Source organism: Myiozetetes cayanensis, unplaced genomic scaffold (assembly GCF_022539395.1).
Source record: "Myiozetetes cayanensis isolate MyiCay16 unplaced genomic scaffold, myiCay2020 scf1, whole genome shotgun sequence".
NCBI classification, from domain to species: domain Eukaryota; kingdom Metazoa; phylum Chordata; class Aves; order Passeriformes; family Tyrannidae; genus Myiozetetes; species Myiozetetes cayanensis.
The window spans coordinates 122,191,649-122,214,320 of record NW_026086604.1 but is presented as its reverse complement, the minus strand read 5'-3'; the positions used below and the strand labels follow the sequence as shown (position 1 = coordinate 122,214,320).

At 36.0% G+C, this 22,672-nt stretch overlaps 1 protein-coding gene across 1 annotated transcript in view; it reads right to left on the bottom strand.

Moving 5' to 3' along the window:
* Positions 1-13,784: 13,784 nt before the first annotated feature.
* MEOX2 (mesenchyme homeobox 2) overlaps positions 13,785-22,672 on the bottom strand; it is a 53,101-nt gene continuing 44,213 nt past the window's right edge. Inside the window, exon 3 of the mRNA XM_050332813.1 lies at positions 13,785-15,093. Within this exon, the coding sequence (XP_050188770.1) occupies positions 14,869-15,093 (225 nt within the window). The 3' untranslated portion in view covers positions 13,785-14,868. The remainder of the gene's footprint in view (positions 15,094-22,672) is intronic.

Below are 22,672 nucleotides of genomic sequence, written 5' to 3'. Positions count from 1 at the left end.
AAAATGACCCAACAAAGCACAAAAACTGGCTTGAGTTGTTCTGGTCTGAAGACAAGACAGAGATTCACAACAGAAAGGATGATCAGGGCAACATGGTAGTCTAGATTTTACCCTGCTGAGGAAAACTTGGGAACTTCAGAATTTCAACCTTGTCCTTGTCTGACCTCTGTAGAAAGATTTGTCAATAAACCAGCCTGTGGTCTGACTAAAGGATTGGTATTTGTCTGCATGACTCATCACCTGGGCTGTCAGCTGCCCATGGCTGGGCTTCTCATATGACCCATCTATTGGGTGTCCAGCTATCTACTAAAGAGGTGAACCCTTAATTGGAGAAGTTATTGTCACTCCCTGAAATTCTCTTATCTCTGCACAACCTGAAACAGCTCCAAGAAACTGCTTTTAAGCCATGGGCAGCCCTACACCAGCTGACTTGCTCGTGCCCAGCTCTGATGCAGACAACCCAGTTGCCTAATGAGTCGGGAAGCAGTCATCAGCGTACTCAGGCAAGCTGAAGAATAAGACAGACACAATTCTGAGGTATTTTTGTAACATTTCCCATCATTTTATGCATTTGAAATACTTTAACCTTTTGTTTTTATTGAAGAAAAAATGTGTTGATTTTTTTATTTTGATGGGAGAGAGGATAGGATGGGAGTTACTGGAAAAATAAATTCCACCTTCAAGGCAGACCTATCAAGTGACTTTAGAAGAACAGCCTGCCCACCTGTTGTGAGTGTTTTTCCAAATTTTATTTGGCATGCTCTGCTGTGCAATTTCTTTTTCTTTTATTTCTGAAAATCTTCTTTTAGTTTAATTTATTAGGAATAATACATGATAGGTCAGCATTATATAGCTTAGAACCTCAGATTCAGTATAGACTGCTTTATACATCAAGATCATTTGATCAGACATGCTATAACCTATTTAATAAGTCTTTGTGCTGTCTGAGCCATGATTATAACTGTGTTATTGCCAGAAGAGTCTCTGATGTTTCTGAATTAGGAGCAGATGAGTATCAACAAACATCCAAATAGATGAATATCCAGAATTCTGAAACAGCTCATGATATGAGATGCACACATAAGATAATAGCACATGCTACCACTTTACTCCATGTGCACAAGCAGGAATTGTTGTTTCAAGCAAGACTAATCAAAACACTGTTTCGTTTTTTTTTTTTTTATCATAGAGAACAGTCGGAGAATTTTAAAGATTATTCCCATGTATGTGAACTTCAACAAAAAGACAGTTGTCATAAGTTAACACTGAACATATTTTTAAAGATATATTCTAGTACCAGCAGCAGAGGTACTTGATAAAAATCACTGTGTAATATTTTAAAGCTCAAGAATCATTTAGCCTTAAATCAACTATTTTTCTTTATCATGAGGAACAGGGAATAATTTCTCTTTCCTGGGAAAACCACATAGTTTCTACTTCTATCTAGCATGCAAATCCCTAGTCCTTGAGGGAGATATTATTTTCTGTGTATTACTCCCTTAAATAAACTACAATGAGTTATAACTGCTGAGTACAATTAATGTGTTTGAATAAAATAAAAAGAGTAAAAAGCTTAGACACCAAAGGGGTGAAATACTTTTGGAAAGGTGGAAATTCACTTTTTCTTTTCTTCGAATGGATGAGTTACCTGGGCCTCTGGCAGGCAAAAAGCCTCTTATGCTAGTAAGCATGTTAGGAGATGGACACTGTCCCCTCCCCACCACCCAAAGGGATTCTACAACTACTGTCCCCTACCACTTCAGAGTGAGTGCTCACTTCTGGTCCAGGTGCCTCTGTGCTTGCCCTCTGCAGGTTTATTCCCCTTCCTTGCCTTTAAGCCAGTGCATCAATACTGCAAATTCAGGTCTGAGGGCAAAGAAACAGCCTTTCTTCTGCTGCCCTGAGTCACAAGCTGGCAGCCTCCTCCACCCAGGGCATCTCCATTCACCACTTACCCACAAATAGCCTCTCACTTCCCTTTGCTTGTTGCATGCTGCAGCTGATGCTTATACTGCTCCAAGGGCTCTGTAAAGACGCTGCCCATCACCTGCCTGTTATCCTTGAAATGCCACACTTCCTCTTACAGCCGCACAAATCCTCTCGCTACTCCCTTAACCCAGTGCCAAGTATCTCTGCCAAAGCACACCTCCCACCGTGAAACCAGCCCACAGAGAAGGACCAAGTGCTCCGCAACTCCCAAACCTGCATAAGGGCATCCTTCATTGCTCCAATTCTTTTGATACATTCCAGGTAATTTATCTGTAACATGTTCAGAACCAAACCTTACAATACTGTGCAATCCTACCTGGAGATGCTCTTAACATCTCAGCTGGCTCTTTAGTTGCCAAAATAATTACTAGCTGAAGTCTTACTGACCTAAATACATTCTTTTCTAATCAGCAGCTAGATAAAAACAGGCCTTTCTTAAAACGAACAGCATTCCTTTCAGAAGGTAACTGGATGAAGCTGTAGCTCCAGAAGGCCCTGGAAGATTACAGAAACAACTAAATGCTGAAATTTGAACTGAAGAAAAATTAAAACTAGAACAAAGTCTAATTAATAAATACAACAAAATACGCAAATAACTGTTAGAAGGAAAAAAAAAGAGATAGGACAAAAAAATACTTAAAGGAAAGCAAGCAAGTGAAAATTCATAGAAATCCTCAAGTTTCTGGACTGTATAAAATCTAGAGCAGTAATCTAGTTGGAAGTCCCAGCACGAGGTAGCATATGATGAGGTAACTAAAGACTACTGTAATCCATAAGAGCTGGACATGTCTGTTAAACTTGAAGATAAATGTTTTCAGTGTTTGAGTGCATTTCATTTTGCATGCCTGAAGTTCATTTCATGCTGCACACCTTTTAATACAGTATGAAAAGCAAGAATAACTCTAAAAAGTTATTTGATAAAACAAATAACTGAAATTAGTATGATCAATCAAATTACAAGTAATATATATGTAATCTTTTACCAAAGCAAGAGCTTTTCTTTCTATTTTTCTGCCCTCTTTTTTATATGATGAAAGTGAAAAACAATATGAAATTTCATTTATGCATGCACATTACTTTGAGGGAAAAAAAGACTATCCACTGCAAAATTCACTTAAGTGCCTACTTTTTCCTCCTTCTTTCTAGTTCCCCACATATTCATGAATGTTTCTAATCTCTTTTTATGTTCAGGGAACGAAATAGGCTTCAAATTTGTATGTCATAAGTATGGAATGTATTCCTTGATATTAAGTTGTGGGGAATCCTTCCAGTGTTACAGAGTAACTTACAAAGCAGCTGTGATCAAGATGTCTGTGAGGTTTTCTTTGCTGTGCTGTTTACCTGTTCTGAAACACTTACTGTTTTAATATCTGAGCCAAAGCCCAATCAGAATAGTAAGATTTGTGTGTGTAGTGTTTTGGGGAATGCTTAGGGGTTTGTGGTTCTTTTGTGGCAATTTTTCAAGATAATGGAAGACAAAATAGTGGAAAATAAGAAAAAGATTTGCAAGAATCCAGATGCAACTCTCAAGGTCAGTTTTGTCTACTTAGAGTAGGTTTGCAATGAATCAACTCCATAATTTTGACATGAACCATCTCTAGCTTTTAAGAGACAGATGAGCTACCTGGGGAATTTATGTTCATTGTTAAAAGACTATGAAATCTTTCACAACCTAAATATTCAAACTGAATCAATCAATTTTTAAAATACATTGTCTTGCATTTTTCAATTTTAAAAAATTTACATTGATCTCACAGATCTCTATAGTTACTTGTAAATTGTTGAAGATTTTAGACCATGGCTCTCAGTCAGTAAAATTGCTGTTGACATATTTAAACCATTTTTGCAACATTATTAGTCCTTTTCTTTGAACCATGGACAGGTATATCTTTGAATTTGGAATGCAGCGAGCAGAAGCAATAGGATTGGAAGTAGGGAAACCAAGAATTAACACCTCTATCAACTCTTCAGAATTCAGAAAAGAAAAATAATATTCACATCAGAATCATTTTGAAAGTTCCATTGAATATCTTTGGAGCCCAGGTGTTGTCAGAAAGCTAAAGGAATTTGAAACACATAGATCTATATCACCGATTTAGTCCCCAGTACTTTTTTTGCTTTTGTAATTTTTCAGCTTTTTTAAATCTAATGTAATGAGCAAAGAAAACTGTCTATATAAATGCTTCATAAAGAAATAAATCCTTTTTTTTCTGTGTGGTTTGTTTTCATTTTTTTCTCTGCTAGACCCTAGATGTATTGGTTACACACAGATCTGTATTTGCTCTAGCATAATAGTATAGCTGACACTGGGATTTGCAGTGAGACATTTAGTGTGTAACTGGGAACTGCCAGGTATATAGTGTGTAAACTACCAGGAAAATAGTGTGTAAAATGTTGATATCCATCACATCCAGTCATGCTGCTTCCAGTGAAGCTCATTCGTACATCAGCTTCCTCCACAGGCATCTTGTTGTACTGACACTCTCATATTAATAATGTCTTTGACCTTATGCCAACTGGCATTTCAGAAGCTGAGAGCTTTCATTTTATTTTTTTCAAATGAGAAGGGCAATGATCTCAACAGTATTTTTCTTGGCTATTTTGGGCAACTGAAATTCTCTCTATTGCTCACATAAGTACTTAATCTAATTTTTTTTTTCTGAATCACACCTATGCAGGATACCTTAGCCTCTGCAGTAGTGTGGAGATAGAGCAAAATTTTACCAATTTCTTATTTGAAACAAAATTAAATGTGCAAGTAGCATCATATCAATCTATTGAACATCGTATCAATCTATTGTAAATATTTTGTCAAGGGTCTGCTTAAGGCTGGAGAGAAAGTTAGATTACTTTCACCACTGATAACATTTTATATATATGTGTTCTCTACAAGTTTCAATTTTGCCTTGTAAATGTTTTATTCGTTGATGATTTTGTTACAATCAGGTTCACTTTGTAACTTGATTTGGGGTGAAAATTAATTGCAAATAAAAATTTTCCAGACAACAAGAATTACATTTTAAAAAAATTTCCCAGATTGAGTTCTTTATGAACACAGATATATTGTAAATATCATAAATAGAATCTATATAGAGTTCAAATCAATTAAATAAAATTCAGAGGTCTGGTTTCACTTAGTCTCAGATACATCAGTAAGTCTTCCCTGGATTTTGCATCTTACAAACACACACAAGAAAAATCTCTAATGTCCTTAAAAATAATATCTCTTTATTGCCTTGAGCATCACAGCATCACTTGTAGAACGCAGTTTCATTTTATGCCAGGCCAGGTTCAGACACACTTGTACTTGAATTGGAGATCAGTGTGGGAACTGAGCTGACAATTTTTTTTTCTATAAATTGTCATTCTTCTTTGCATTTTAGAAATACCATGCCCAGTCATGATTTTATTGATGATAGTCTGAGGAATTTGCCATTAGTCAGCTGATACGTGAGACATATCTGCCAATCCATAGTTACTAAAAATCACAAATTGTATTTTTAATAAAAATTTACTGCAATAATATTTGGCTTCCTCAATTCATGTGTTAAAAAAAGTAAAAGTAACAAAGATTCACACATTGTTTTCTTTCCAGATAGGAGAAATTAAAAAACACAGGAGTGAAACCAAGTGTCCCAGACAAAATCTAGTTTGTGTAATTGCAGTAAACAAAGCAGTTCTACTTAAGTAAACTGCAGTTGTGATTAGATGTATCATTATTCATGTTCACTTCTTCTGTTGCCATGCTCTGAATTGTTATACAGCTGTGAAATTTCATCTCAGAAAGACAGCTGCACAGCAGTGATAGGCAAAAATAGGGATAGTAGGTGCTTATGGTTTGCTTAAAGTTGCATATAACTTTCAGCACGATTCTTTACAAGCCAATTTAAATATCAGGATAATTTTTTCTGACAAAATTTCTAAGAAACCCCTATCTTCCTTGGTCCTCAGAGTCTTATCAGACTCATCTAAGTTGACACCATAAGCGTTCAGTGAAGAAGCCTTTTTTAAACCATTGTGATTTTATGCTATTTTGAGGCAGTGGAAGGTGTTTGCACATATTTGCAAATGTGTTAGAAGATTATAGTCTCCTGATAGAATGAAAATTAAGTTTCTGTACTGAACTGTCAAATGTTCTATTCAAAAAGTCATTTAAAATGCCATTGTAGGATGGACTTGATCACAAACTGATAGGCTTCGTCTTCATTTAATCCATAATGTGAGCAGGCATGGGAGAGGTTTTAGCCATTAGAGCAATACAAAAACAACTATGGTGCAGATTTCAGTTTTGTTTTCATTTTTTTCTAATCACAATGTGTTTATCCAAGCCTCTATTCTGCAAATTAATGAAATACCCACTCTACAAAGTAAATACTGGGATTTTGGTAGATATTCAACCTGGGCCAAAAAGGGGTTTAGGGTTTTGTGGTTTTGTTGTGTAATGAAGTTGCAATGGTGTATTTCATAAATGTATTCATACAAAGTCTGCTTTTAATTTCACAAGAGCCTAACTCCAGCTTCATCAGGCTTATCTTTGTGCCATTGCTGGATCTTTAATTCTTCTTTTGTTAGTCTCTAAAGAGTCCGTATAACTTTTAACAGGAATCTGGCTGAGCCAAAAAGGAAATCATCTCAATAATGCTGCATGCCAGTGCTTTGTGTACATCTCATTATCACAATATGCTAAGGCCGTTAGAGGCTACACATGATATTGAAAACACAAGAGGAAGTCCTTGTGAAAATAAAACTGTTCTTCGCAGTAGAAGACTGGTAGTTCAAAATCATCCAGATGTTTCAGGGTTGGTCAAAAATATTACAGCACTAGATAGTCAGTTACTTGCAGGACTGCTCTTTATCTCAACATCATATCAATCTATTGTAAATATTTTGTCAAGGGTCTGCTTCAGGCTGGAGAGAAATTTGGATTACTTTCACCACTGGTAAAGCAAACAATGAAAAGTCTTACTCTCAAAAGGAGTAAATGTGCCTGTGCTTTCCTCATCCTCATTTTTTTGAACCACTAACAATGTCAGTCATTCTCAAGACCAAGATTACAAAGACTAAAAGATTGTTTATGCAAAAAACCTCCTGGAAACAGCGTAGGAAATAGGAAGCCTTGCATTTATACTGGTAATCCCTCACCTCCTAACAACACTCATCTGTTAGGGAGAGAGAAGTGTTGTAACATCTGGCTCAGCGTGGTGAGTTTTCATCTTCTGTTGGGAGGGCTGATGTCATGTGAGGAACAGAGCAGCACTAACTGCTGTGAACGAGAGGCAGCAGCAGTGCTTGTCCTGGGAGCTGGGGCTCATGGATCAGCTGAATGGCTGCCTGCAGCCCTCATGTGTTGATTCTGGCCCATTAAACATCCTATTAATCTTCAAAAAGCTTTCAGGCATGAGTGGTTTGGAGAGTGAATATAGGTGAGAATTTGCAGGTGTCATTCACACAAAACAGCCATCTTCCACACTCTTTTCAACAAACACCTTTCCTGGTCTTTCAGAGCACAGAAGGAAATTCTTTCCACTACCTTTTACCCTGTCTGAAATTTCTGAGAGCACCAGGATCCTTAACATTTTGCAAGATGGCAGTGCAAACGTAAAGGAATGGAAAGTCAGTTTGTAAGAATCAGAAGGATATTTATTTTGGTAATTTTATACACTGTATTCAACCCACATCCTTTAACTTTCAGTTTTTGAGTGTCACCTCAATATATACTGCTGCATGAGTCATCTCAATCCTGTATCAACCAACATTTCAATTCTCTCTAATATTCTGTTCTATTCTTTTGGGAAAGAACAGCATAGAAGAACAGGGCAGTTTTAGTCAATTTGACATTTATGCCATGCTTGACACCTGACTTCACTTTAGTAACACCTGCCTGAAGAATAATTAGCAGGCCACTTTTAAAGAAAGAACTTCCATACACCACAGATGGCATTTTTCATACCAGACAGGCAACGATGTATGTTGGAAGTGAGCCAAACTGTCTGCAAAAACTGTGAGAAATTCAAGACAGGCATCTGAGTGGAAGGAAAGTTTTACCTTCCTTGACACCCCTACCCCCGCTGCAACATTCAGGAACATCTGTTCAAACCTACCTCTACATAATGCACTTTATTTTTCTTATCTACTAGTACCACAAATTGCAGAAAGAAAGCAGCATAGCAAGTTTCTTTTATATTGCTTACAAAACCTATTATTTAATAACATAATGTGATGATTTGCCAGCTATACAGATCCTATATTATAAGACTCCTGTTAGAACCAAGAAAACTTTCATAACATCATAATAGGGGGTTCTCAACTCACATTTCCATAAAGTGGTCATAATTTTCACTGCTTACTCAAAATTTTGTTGAAATCAGGATACCATGTGTCATAACAGAGGCACAAAGGCAACAGTCACTTTGGAAATTATTGGCTAATGTCTTAATCTTGGACTGTTCACTGATTTGTATGAACTTTTGTGTGTACTTTGGGCTAAATCCAAATCCTAGTGAAATCAATCATAATCTTTCCGTTGCTGTCTATAGGCTTCAGATGAGGTCCTTTGCTGCCTTAGAAGAATCTTTACTTCTTCCTTGCAAAAATCCAGAGATCTCTTCATAACATTGTCACCAGAATCAAATGTTTTACACAAGTATGCTAAAATTAGAGAAGTGACAGCTCTATGTTGTACTTAGTATCGCTTATGAAAGAAAAACTTGTGTATTTTATTTCCACAGTTCCAATTAATAGGTATATACATGAGAATTATAGAAATGTGTATACGAAATTATTTACAATGTGTTGTAATTCCAAAGTTTGGGGCTTTTATCCTCCTCTGGTAGTTTTTACTCTTCAAAAATGCATTTTTGTGGTAATTTCATAGAATTTTTCTAAGCACGCTTTTCAAGATACATTTTTAATTTGGGCAAATGTCCATTTCAGTATTTTCTCAGCTGTGCATGTGACTTTCATGGCAAATAATGTGGTAAGCATTCATAACAGGCATATTTCTAAAAACCCTAAAGTCCATAAGCAAACAAAAATTACATATATGCTGTCTATGTGTTCATGGTGACACTAAGGATGAGAATCTGTCTCCACTTTTATAGCTCTTTGCCATGTTCATTGCTTCATTTGGTTTTGGAGCATACTTTTGCAATACAAATCTCATATTATCGTGTGGTTATAAGACAAGAAAGTTCCTGCAGAAATCAATTATTGTGATGTTCACTTAAAAGACTAGTGAATCTGAAACTTGTTTGTCACAAATAAAAGATAACATTTTACAAGTTTTCTCGTAATGGATGTTAAATTTTCAAAATTTACAAAAAATTCCAAATGTTAGCAGAAAAGTACTTAGTCCAAATTTTGTCTCTCTCTCTCTCAGTCATTCTGTGAACTTGTAACCTTACTTTGTTAGACATCAGAATTGAATATTTAAAAAACGTAATACATAAAAATTTCTACACTTTTTGGTTCACAAATTGCAAACAAAAATACAAAATCATTTATGGAAAGGAGTGTGGCAATACACTTTGTTCCAGTCAACTAGTTCTATGAACAGAACTAGTGGCATTTAATTGTTATTTAATGTCCTGGATCACATTCTTAAAACTTATTTTGGAAAAAATTCTAAAAATTATATTTTTCAATTCTTCTTTGAAGAATCACGTATTTGCTCTTTTTTTGTAAATCCCAGTAGGAGAAGGAGGCAGGGTCATGAAGGTTGGAAGAAGTTGTTATATAAGACATTCAAGGGACAAATGATATAAAAAAAAGAACAGAACCAGGTTGTCACAGCACATTTAGTAGTGAACTAATCCCTAATAGCGAATCTAATCCCAAAAGGCTTACTCAGCCAATGATACAAGGTGGCCAGTACAAATTTATTTCATGCCCTATTTCAAAACTTTCCTTTCTTTTAAAATCTTCAGAGTTGGTCTACAGAAGAGCACTGCAAGAAAAGGGAGCTGTGATTATTTCCTACTACAGCTACTACTTGACAAACTCTTCATCTACAACACTCTTTGAGGTCTTCTCTGTTTATTGAACCTAACCAAGTCTACTGTCCAGGTGATAGTCTTCAACTGAATGAAAGCAAACTTTCACCAAACTCTGCAGATAGGAGTCATTACAGTTCAGGTGCCAGAAAAGGGAGAGTGGCTAGCAGAAAGGTCTGAGAAACTGCTGATATACTTGCAGTTTATACAGATGACTGTGATAACCTCTTATTATGCCATATGGAGGTTCTGACTAACAGCCAGGGGCCTTAAATTACATTGAAATTGATTCCTACATGGCAGCTTTCAGCTGTAAATTATGCCAAAAGCCTACGGGCTTAAAATTAAAATGGAAAGAAATATATAAAAGCAAATGAGCTCCATGGAGTCGTTATGAATCTGAGGTAACTGTGTCCATCACCACTGAAGCCCTGTGCCAGTTACTGCCAGTTATCTGCTACACTGCCTTTTTAAAACGAATATAGACATCAGGTTGTGTACAGAATTTTCCCTTTCAATCCATACATGTTACATAATAGTATTAAATTACAGTACATAATTGGTTAAAGATTACTCTCTAAAATTTCTTGAATCTTGTAGCTGATCTTAAATACTGCATGTACTCTATTAAATACAAGCTCACCCAAGAGACATCAACTGACTGAAACCAGGAAATTCTAAACGAAGGCTCAAGCTGACATTTTGTCCCTTACTTATATAACTATGTTTCCTCATAGCTACTAAGAGTGCATGTCCTAATAGTGCTTTTTTCTTTATTTGTACAAATAATATTATTGCAGCAGTCAGAGCCTTCACTTAAGAAAGCAGGATACATAAACTACCTTGAAATTTGGCCTGTGGTGGAAAGATAGAGGTATAGAGTCTCTTCTTGTGCTCCTTTTTATGACTACTTTTGGACCCAATGAAAAGTCAAGAGAAGATAAGCAGTTAATTAAATTCCCAAACTACTTCCAGTGTGTGGTTTAATAAATTCACTCAGCTAGCAATGGTATTATTTTAACCATACCTCTTGTATGTTATATGGTTACTGCTATTGTCAAAATAAATCTGAAAACAATATCTGAATCCATAGTAAACCAAAACATAAAAACCCAACAGTCACAAAAAATAAAGAAAGAAACCCTGAAATAATCTATGGCCTCGTACCCGAGACAGCAGAAAAAAGATTTCTTATCATCCATCGTGTTGAAAATCACACTCCTAAACATCACTCTTTTTACAGTCAATTATATTTTCTGTGTAGATTTCCTGAGTACATTTATGTGTCTGTCTCAGCGACCCACCAGCAACAGAATATCAGAGAGATTGACTCTGGACAGATACAATGTCAGAATTATGGTGGCTCAAAAAATACATTATTACTCATCAGAAGCAGGATTCATTGACAAGCCATGAAAAGTGATCACCCACTATTTCATAACAGGAATTAATAAAGAGAAATAAACTTTACTAGGTTTCATCACATTTCACTCTACCACCAAGTGCCTGCACAAGTTTGGGCAAATCATAATCTTAGGACTTGATTTTGTCTATCTGTTAAATGTCACAGCCCTAGCTATACCATATGATTTGATTGGTAGGAGACTTAGTCTGCAGATAAACAAAAGAAGATAAAACACAACCCCAAGTTGTAGTTCAAAAGCCTTTATCCATACCTGTTTTCAGCAACAAAATTGTGCTAAAACTCTGATGCAAAGCCATAATATCTTACCGCATGTGATTGATCCCAGGAGCTTCCATAAGACAGTTTTTGGATAATTGGGGTATTCAGAACAAGATGAGACATCATCTCTCTTTACGAGTCCTGAGCAGACCCGCTAACCCACAAAGTGGTGTTAAAGTGTGGGGCATTTGTTGCTGCTGTATGTGGCTTGAATATAAGCTAGCTGAAATCTGGAAGAAGCATGTCTGTATTTCTGCGAGGCTGTGCTTGCAAGGAAATTCAACATGGTAGGAGGTCCACTGTGCCTAGACTTCATAGCTTCAACTGCTGCCACTTTGAGTTCTCTGCACCATCTTGCACACGCCGATGGTGTACCCACAAACAGTTCTTCAAATCCACCAAAGGTCTTTAAGTAATCTGAAAAGTTATTACATAGAGTTAGCACCTTACAGCCAGTTTTAAAGTCTGAACTGCTTTTAAAACAAGGGAGATGATCAATTTTGTTAACCATCTTTTTTTTCCTTTTCTTTCTGTAATATAAAGTCACATAATTTGGTTCTTTGAAGGTTCATGCAATTATCTAAACAAAAAATCTCCTACCACTGTAAATTCTTTTTGCATGTTTCTCTTTCTTCAACCTGGTGCTTGAAGTCTCAGCAGATTCAGTTAAAACTAGGAAAATGGAAAATATTATCTTTCTCAATAGAATAAAGATCTTTTCGGTAATGAGATTATTATGGCTCACAAATTGCCATCATCACACACACTGGCTGCTTCCCCACTGTAAGTACCTCAGTCCAATCCCAGTTCTGCTAACAGAATAATACATCTTCCAAAATACCGTGGGCTAGAAACACATTGCTGGTACATTTCAGGTAATGTAAACTAAGCATTTCAATTTTTTTTTTTTAAATGTCAGCTCAAACTTAGTTGATTTTCAGATTCAGTCCTAATTTTTTATGAAAGACAGCAATAAACAATTCTGTAAACCTGAAAAGGGATTTTTGGCAGAGTACTTGAAGAAAATAATCTTCTCTCTCCTCATTACTAGAAAAACAAGTCACATCATATTTGACTAAATCTCTCTGTGGTTAAAAAGTGTTATTTGAAAATTAAAGGTAATTATTTTCAAATTTCCATTCTAATTGTTTATTTTGAAATGGAGTTATATTTCATTTAAGAGGGAGGAAAAAACAGCCAAGAATAAGCTTTAGTCTGAACCACTGTATTTTTTATTGTTTTGATAATCCCTAACAACACCCAAAAAACCTTTCCCATCCAGACATGAAATCAAAAATATCAAGTATTCACAAGTATTTGGCTTACTTCTCTATCCTATTCCCATTCTCAGCACTTTTGTATGACAAAGGTATTTGAAAAAGAACTGAGAAAAAGATCCAAAGCCCTTTAACTGCTGGAAGCAATTAATGCTCTGAAGTCTTTTAAGAAATTAATTACCCATTGCTTGATATTTTAAACTAAAACGGTCATGAAAACAATTAATATGCAAGAAAGATCAAACTTACGTTGGAAAGGATTTGGAAAATAGACACAGAGTTCTTGATCACATTTAACTTTTATGGTGTCCTACTGCTCCACATAGCAGAGCTTCAGTGAATGCTCACAAGTATTTACTAGGATATGCACATTTCTCGCTCCCTCTTTCATTCATCTCCTTCTATCGCACTACCCAGCCCAAATAATCTCTGATTTATTTTTTTTTTAGATACTTTGGGTTTTTTTCTTCTTCTGAACAGCTTTATTGAACAAAGGAATGATAATACAAGCATGCATCCCTTCCTGATATCTGTCCCTTTCATCCATTTCAACAAGCTTCAATGACATAGCCATTTGCTCTAAATCTGGAAAAAGGGTTGAACAGACTCTTGTTGGTTTTGGCTGAAGACATCATTAGCTGCCAGTTAAATTTTTCCTGCTAAAGGAAAAAGTTTCCCAAGTGTATCAAGGTAGCAGGTTTATCCAAGATTAAAAGCCTAAATTTGAAAACAGCTTTGTGTTGTCCCCAGACAGACTAAGTTCTGAAAGACCCAAAAAAGACAGAGCTGCTTAGTCAAAAATCACCTTTACAATCCTATGAAATCACCGCAGAAAGACCAGAATTATTTAAAAATGATTATTTATTAAACATATTTCTTTACAAAGTACAATCAATGTTTTGCATTAAATTTTGGGGTTTGGTATTCGCCTGTATGTACACAAAAGCTTATAACAGAAAATGTGTCTTGATTTTACACATGGGACACAATATAATTACCTTCATATTTTGATTTCTACCAACATAAGCAGTTGATAATAACTTTCAGTTTATCTGCTGGTTTTTTAAACTGAATATGAAGCAACAACATTTTACAAAATGTCAGTATTTATCAATGTACTCAATTATGAAAAAGTAGAAATTAATAATCCTTTGGAAAGTTTCCACTGAGCATGAGTGGAACATGACATTTTTGGCAGGTTACTGGACTATCCTTATGATCCTAAAAATCAGTTTTTGCAGTTATAAGATAGGAAGAATTGAAGAGCTAGGTAAGTTTAATAATACCCTATTAGCAGCAGTTGATAGTAAATGCAACATAAGGTTTGTTTTGTCTGTCATACAAGGATGTGTCATAGCAGACACTGTTGTATTGTTCTTTACTTGAACAAAAGTATCTGCATGTATTGTATGTCTTTGGAAAAACAAAACAAAGATTAAGAGACAAAAAGCCATTTATTGTCATGAGTGACTATTGCCATCAGCTAATATGAATGCATTGCTAAAAATTAGTGAAGACAGGAAAATGCTGTAAGGTAAATATATACAGAGTTAAAATACATTTCTTATCCACTAGATAGTGATTTTGTGGCACTGTGGTTTTCAGAATATAACATCTGTCGAGAGCAATGTAATTTTCAGTGCAAGCTAAAGCAAAAATACCTGCCCGCTGTCATAAACACGACAAACAAATCTGGAATGTTCAAAGTAAGTTTGTCTTCCACTTCTCCACTCTTGAGGCACCTTTAAGACATGGCACTTACTGTAAACCATCTAAAAATCGAGAAAAGCAGACACAATAAGCCTGAATTTTCCATAACAACTTTAAAAATCATCGCCAGAGTCACTTGCATAAGTAAACGATGCCTGTGTAAGGCTTGCCAGCAAAGCATCTTTCCTGAGAATGGAGCTGGGGCACTCTCTGTGTATCATAAGTGTGCGTGCTCAGAGCTGTGGTCGCTGTCGTGGCTGTCGTCGTTCGCTAGTGAGTCCCCTGTGTGCTGGAGACCAGCTGCGCCGATGCCAGAGAGCTCGGAGGGGAGCAGCGTGCCCTTTTTCACATTCACCAGTTCCTTCTCCCGGGCCGCTGCCCCTTGCTGACCCCCTTTTACCCGCTTCCACTTCATCCGTCTGTTCTGGAACCAAACTTTTACCTTCACAGAAAAAGGACACAACAGGAGAAAAAGAGAGATGGGGTCATTGAAGGTAATAATTAACTTTATAGCACAGTCTAGCACAGGACTTGGGGAATTTTTTTTGTTTTTTTAACATGCATTTCTGGCTGTGTGGTAAAAAGCTTAGCAAGCCTTCCTTGAAGATCAGGCAATCCAGTGTTGGATAGGACGTGAACACTGCGGATGTGACGATAATGACGGCAAAGGAGGAAAAGGGGTTACTGTAGGAACACAGTTGGGCTATCTGCTGCAGACAGCTCCATAGGAAGATCTCAGAGCCCTTTGCAAAACATCTGAAAGTTCACATAACTCTTGAAAAACATAAAAATGCCATTTCTCAGGGAGAGAAGCAAAGACAAAATGTTTCCCATCAAAGGATTGCACAAAAGTATGTGCATTTTAAGTAACAGCGTACTCTTCATAGGAGGGTAGTTACTTTGGAAAGAACTTGCACTGAAAAGTTAGCATTGTTTTCTGCTTTGTTTCTGTAAACTGGTGGTGAGTTTCAGGTGCAGCTGTTTAAAAGCACTTCTGAAAAAAAAAAAACAAACTTGCTGAAGTATCTGAAAGAGCATTTCTTAGGGTTGAAACTTAAGACTTCCCTGTCTATTTCACAGATGTGTTTGAATGATTCTAATCAACTCATCCTTGATTTTGAGGCATTTAACCACAGGCCCTGGTCAAATTTTTCAGAAAACAAATATCCTCAAAATCAGAGGGTACAACATTTATAAATTTGAATCAAAATTAGCTAATAATTTCAGATAAGAAAGGAAAAGACATTCATAGCATGGGAGATTAAAAATGTGTCTGTGTTTAAGTCACATTAAACCCCAAGATTTTACTCCAGCTGAAACTCATTTCCCCTCTTCCCCTTCTCTGTATGGAAATATATGAGGGAGAAATAAACCTAAATTATTTGCACTGCAAACCACAAGGACTTTTTTTTTTTTCAATAGTCAGAAGAAAAGTAAAGAAACAAAAGATGTGCATAGCATCTGTCAAGTATATTAGACTGGATTAAAGAATGATTTCAGATCAACTTTAAGTATTGTCACTGAAAACAGTATGAATAGAATACTATTCTGTTTGATTCATTTAGAGTTAATACTGCTGAAAAATCTCGTGCGTGTGTCTGTGCAGCTCTTCAGATGAAGGTTCCACAGAAAAATAAACAATGTCTGCAACATTTCACTTGGAAAGAAGGCAAGAAAGCTTGCAGTGTTGGTATATCCTCTGCTGCGTTTAGCAGAATGTGTTTCAGAGTTCTAAAAGAAACAGCAAGGAACAGGCACAGCAGGACATATTGTACAACATGAGTAATAGAGCCACAAAAATGCTGTTTTGCTGAATCTGTCTTACACATCCAGGAAACATCACAGTGTTTAACCTTTACTATCACTTTGAATTTTACATTAAAATTTTACTACAATTGAACTGATAGATTACGTCACTATCTTTGTGTATGTATGTGGGAAGGAAGGAAGAAAGGTATATTTATTTTTTTAATACTCTATATTCCTGCTAAAATCAAAGTAAGCTGTGAAAGCAAATCACTTGGGAACAGAGCAAAATGATTCCAGGTTAGTTAAGAGCCTTAAAGCACAGCACATCTTTTCCTCTAGTCAACTCATCACAGCCAAAGAATCTGCCTTGTAAAACGAAATGAGTGTAAATATTACTGGCTGCTGTGATGTTGGAAATTATCACACTCAGGACTGCTTTCAGAAGTGTCCACGAAAACAGTGTTTTCAAAAGGGTATAGCTTTGGCAGCCTTCTGGGGGAAGTTATGATGTTATTTTCTTTAGTTTTTGGTTGGGCTTTTTTGGACTTTGTTTGTTTGTTTGTTTATTTTACAGTGAAGTTTCCCTTGCAAAAGGCACTACTCTACTGGTGCGAGATAGTGCACTAGATGCAACTTCAGGCATAATCTAAACATCAAAAAACCCCACAACATTTTGGATTGAATCCGGTACCATGGGATATTATCACATTTCTTATGAAATAAGGGCCAAAAGAGTTTTATTTGTTAAGAAATTACAAGATTGGAGTAATTGTTAAAAGATGTAATAAATTCTCTGGATATTTTTATGTCCTTGAACATTCACAGAATAATTGACAGCAGTGAAATCCTAAAACAAAATAATAATGTATAGATGAGGATACATTTGAAGCAAAAATTTCAGTGCACAGCCTGATGCAACCTACTTTAACTTATTGGATCAAGAGACATCCAAGCAAACAGCCTTCCAGATGCAACCAGTTCATTTTTGGATATTTGAGAAATTGAAGCTAGTACTCCTGTAACCATTGTCAGAAACTGTCCTGGATGGAATAGGGATGAGCAGGATAATTACTGCCCGGTTTCTGATGCAGGTGCTCATTATTTTTCTCTCATAGACAGAGCTAAACTCTCACATCTGCTGAGCTGACCTTTTTTGACCATTTTCTATTCCAGTTTAATAAATAAATGTTGATGATGTTTTCTGGTTTTTATTACAATATATTTTGCTTCCACTTTTTATAATTCCAGTCACTTCACAATAGCAGAGCTGAGAGGAGTCTGTCCCCTTGAGCATTACACCCAAGAGAACTGATTGACACCAGCTTCCAGGTAATGAGTAGCCGAGGCCAGGGAGTACTACTTCACTCAGATCACCTGCCCTCAGATTAGTTCATAGGTTCATGCCTCGAAGTGCCTCCACCAGGGATGACATTGAGGTCAGTGTCTGCATATTAGTTGATATAAATGAATTAAAGGATGATGACTTCCCTTTTCAAGCATAAGATACATTTATATATTCCTTGGAGTATCCAGCATGCAATGCTATGTCTGCACATGACCCACGGTCTGGGAAACATGGCATTTGAGAAAAGTCAGGCTAAAAGGACTCCAGCTACCTTTGCATGCATTCTCTTGAGTGTAGAAGAAAAGCAGGAACACTGACAATCCCATAAGATAAAATGTACTACTGACTGGCATATAGCCTTCCCATAAAGAGAAAATGGTAAGAGTGTGAAAAAGAAAAAAAAGTTAAAAGAGGGTTTTTTTGTTAATGACTGTAAATAAACTGTATCTTGTTTATTTAGAGAATATAAAAAATGTCTTTATTTGGTACATCAAAGATTATTTTCAAAAGCTAGAGTTATAGCGATGTCTATTATTGAAAATATTATGAATTTATTTTTATATAATTTGCTGCATTAGTGTACAGCAGGACTCTTATATGAGGGAATGCGTTAGATATTTTTATATATATTTCTTTATGTTCTCCATTATAAAGTACTAAAGTCCAATTTTTACCTGATCCAAAGTGCATGAATGTCAATGTGAGTTTTTCCATACAGCTCAGTAGACTCTAGATGAAGACTGTAATGCTCATGTGCTAATAATATGAGACAGGTACTTCACTTGTTATTTCCTCTAGAGATTAAATTTAGATATTGGAATTCTGAACTTCCTTTGGAGCTGAAGAGTCAATTATGGAGGGTATAGTTGTTACTGATATGTGATCCATCTATATTTTAGTAATAGGAAGTGAAGCAAACTTTGTGTGAAGTACTTCAGAGCACCGATTTATCTGGATTCACGGAAAACCATGCTTTTTAAACACAGAACTCATTTAAAATTTACACCTTTTGTGTTGCACAAACAAAGAAAGAGGAGAGGGAATAAAAGAAATTAGAATACAATAGAATAGAATACAATAGAATAGAAAGATCAAGAGACAAAAAGGAGAACGACTGAGTGAAAGTAAAACAAAGAAATATTAAAATAAAAATAAAGGAGAGTGAAGTAAAACCCTGCTCAAGTGAACTTGAAAAACTCTTGAACTTTCTCCCAGTAAAATAACTAGCTGGTGCCATTTACAACTTCTGCAAAAAAATTATATCCTTTTAAAGTAGTTTAAAGATCTAGTCTGGTAAAAGCAATACTATAGGATTTATGAACGTTTATATGCTATTTTTCAAGTCTGTTAGCTCGGGATCTGAGAGTGGTCATCACCTGCCAGAATCAGGTCCTAATTGCTTACTATTTATTAAAATAACCTTCTTCTCCACCCTCTGACTAGCACAACTTGACTGTATAGAGCAAGCATATGTATGTACAGAAAACAAAGGAAGTGGAGGGAAATGAACTATATTAAAGATGATGGTAGCATTAACAGCTGTTTCTAAATCAGCACTTACAAGCCGGTCTATTGAGCACATCTGCTTACTGGCACGAAAGCCCTGTTTCTTTTCCCTTAGTCAACAAGTTGTTTAGCATCTGCATCTCCACATCTGATGATTAGACTGTTACTTAAGATACGAGTAAATTATTTATTAGATTTTTCCTGATGTACAAGATAAATGGTTTTGCTGTGTCAAATTTATTTTAGGACCTACTCTGTAGTAATCACAGGAGGAGAGTCAAAACAAGAAGGCTGACATTGTTAGTGTCTACATTGCCAAAATAATTATTATACACTTATGATAAAAGGTCCTTGGTAGTCTTTAGGGCCACCCGATGTGCTGTCTTGCATTTGTATCTTTAATACAACTTTCTGATGTGGGCATCAACATATCATTTTGGTTCAAAATGAGCGTGCTTCCTAAATTTCGATTTAATGCTTCTCCTTCAGCAGAGCTCTTCAGTCACATTAACTTAAAGAAAAACTGACTTAAAAATTAAAGCATGACTGAATTGAAACCTAGTTGTGCTGTCTGCTGTCCTTCTTCTTTTCAGAAAAAAAGAATTCTCTTTAAAAACCTCTTCTCAGAAATGAAAGAGTCTTTCCTAAAATTAGGTTTTCTAATCCAGGTTTTAGTGGCAGGAGTTCCAAACAAGATTAAAATTTGAGGCCTGATACCGTGAAACCCTTAAAAATTAGAAAGCAGAGTGTGTGCTAGTTGAAACTTATTTTGCTCTGAGAAATGCATATTTCTAAGAGTCTTTGAAGTCAGTATCCTAAATACCATGTTTTATTATAACTAAATAATATGTCATGAAGATCAAACCATCAAGCCTTTTAAGAGTTCTGCCTTGGTTATCCATTGTCCATTTTCTTTTTTTTTTTAATCATTATTTTTAAATCTGTCCATTTGGTTTCCTCTAATACAGACCAACATATGAATAGCAAAAAATAACCCCAAGTTTTCAAACTTTAAAAAAATCAGGGTTACTTCTAACCTGCTTTGGCTTTGAAAACATCTCTATTATTTTTAGATAATACACTTATGCTGCCAAGTTGTAAGGAAAATCAAACTCCTGAACTTTACAGAAATCACTGGTGTTTACAGCTGAAGCTTACCTTTTTTTGCATATATAGAGATAGTATTTTCATGGTAGTTTATTCAGCAAAGTTATAAAAGCAAACAGAAATGTACAACCAGAAGTTTCTTTTCCTAAGAATAAGTATTGGAAGAATTAAATCTCTTGATTTAAAATGTTTACAGAAATGGTAGGCATAATTATCAGTTAAATAAATAAAGATAACATGAAATTTTAAATAGTTTCTGTATTTCAGTCATACTGGATGCATGGGAGAAGTAAGTTAAGGTAGTTTTATTAAATTAAACTAAATTTTCTTCCCTATGTAATTTAAAAGAATTCCAGTTTCTATTCCAAAAAAAACTCTCTTAAAAATCTTAAATATATTTTTGATAATAAAACCATTTTAAATAAACCTGAGTATTAAATGTCTTCTTAGTTATTATAAAATATTATCAAAATCCATCGCTTCTCTTTGGAAATTAATGAGTGGTACCAGAACGTTCTGATTAAAATTACTTATGTCACCTGCTCACTGATTTAAAGAGATCTGCTCCGTGTTAAATTACAGGACTTTGCACTGAGTGTGTACAAGTACTTTGCAGCAGCTGTTGAGAAAAAGGGGAGGTTTTGGCAGGTGCACAAAGGACAGCTGGAGCTTTTGGCACCCAGGAAGGTGTAGGAGTGAGTTCTGGTTTATTATTACATAGAAGTCAGTTGAGGTTTGGGTACTGCTTAGGTGACACATTCTCCTTTCTACCTCCCACATTTAGACAGGGATGGAATAGACATTATATTTCAGAGGACAGCAGTGATGGGAGTACTTCATTCCAGTTTCAGAAGTCTTTGGGAGCACTCAGTTTACTCCTTCTACTCCATCCAAATAACTGCTACCTTCTCCACCAACGATCTTCAAAACTGATTTTGTGATCAAACAGCTAACCCTTCCTATTCAAAACCTCTCCAAAGTAGGTTTTACAGTTAACATATCTTAAGCAGAAAGGGGTATACCATTTCATGTTCCTTCCTCCTACTGACTTGTTTTACATAGTCTAAGGAAATATTTTTATAATAATTAGTCTTTCTCTTTTTGGTCAAAGGCAAAGAAAGGCAATCTGTGGGGCTGCTTCTAGAACTCCCTCTACCTTATTCTCCTGAAATATATCTTTTTAGAGTCTGCTTTCATCCAATTTTTTTACACATGTATAGTTCCTAAAGGGGGCTTACAAGAAGGATGGAGGGGGACTTTTGATAAGGGCATATAGTGATAGGACAAGGGGGAATGGTCTTAAGCTGAAGGAGGGTAAGTTTAGATTAGCTATTAGGGAGAAATTCTTTACTGTGAGGGTGCTGAGACACTGGAACAGGTTGCCCAGAGAGGTTGTGAACTCCCCAACCCTGGAGGTGTTCAAGGCCAGAATGGATGGAGATCTGAGCAACCTGGTCTAGTGAAAGTTTCCCTGCCCACGAAAGGGGGGTTGGAACTAGATGATTTTTAAGGTCCTTTCCAACCCAAAAAATTCCATGATTCTATGATTCTGTGATCCTAAATCTACAAAAGAAACAAATGGTGGAAAACTAATTCTTGGGGAAGATCATCTTTAGCTAAACTTTCCTCTTCTTTTTGTAGGCATTCACCTCCCTGAATTGCTCACATGTATTTTATTTCATGATTAGAAAAAAATTCTAATGTGCATCACTGTGGATCCATTTTGCACAGGTCAACTGACTGTGAAAGTCAAAAAATGACAGGTAATCAAGGCTGGCTTTTAGATGAGTATGCTGATGCTTCTTTCTGTTACTGCTTTAGTACAAAGAAAGGTAAATGACTTGAGGAGTAGAAACCAATGAAACTAGAAAGAGAATTTAAATTTTTCAATGGCTTACATGAAAAATATCTTCTTAATTCTACACGTTCATTATTAACCTCCAGTTGTTCCCAACAGATTTCTTCTATTTCCTAAAGTGATCACAAATGACAAACCTTAAAAGCTCCTCTCTCCTTAAACAGGTGACAGAAGAAGCTGCATCTTTCTCAACTTGAGTCTAAGAAAGGGCAGGGACCGGTAATGTCAGAGACTCACACACTTTGTAAAAGCAGCCATATGAGCTGCTTATATTTCTGTCTATATTATATTGGCTGCTTGGCACATACAGAGATTTCTCCCCATCCAGAACCTCACATGGTTTCTCTGCAGGTGTAGGGTACATTCACAACTAACAGCTTGACGCACTTGGATCTTTGCATATGGAAAGCTTGCTTGAATTTATCAGTACTGCAAAAGTAAATATGTTGACCGAAG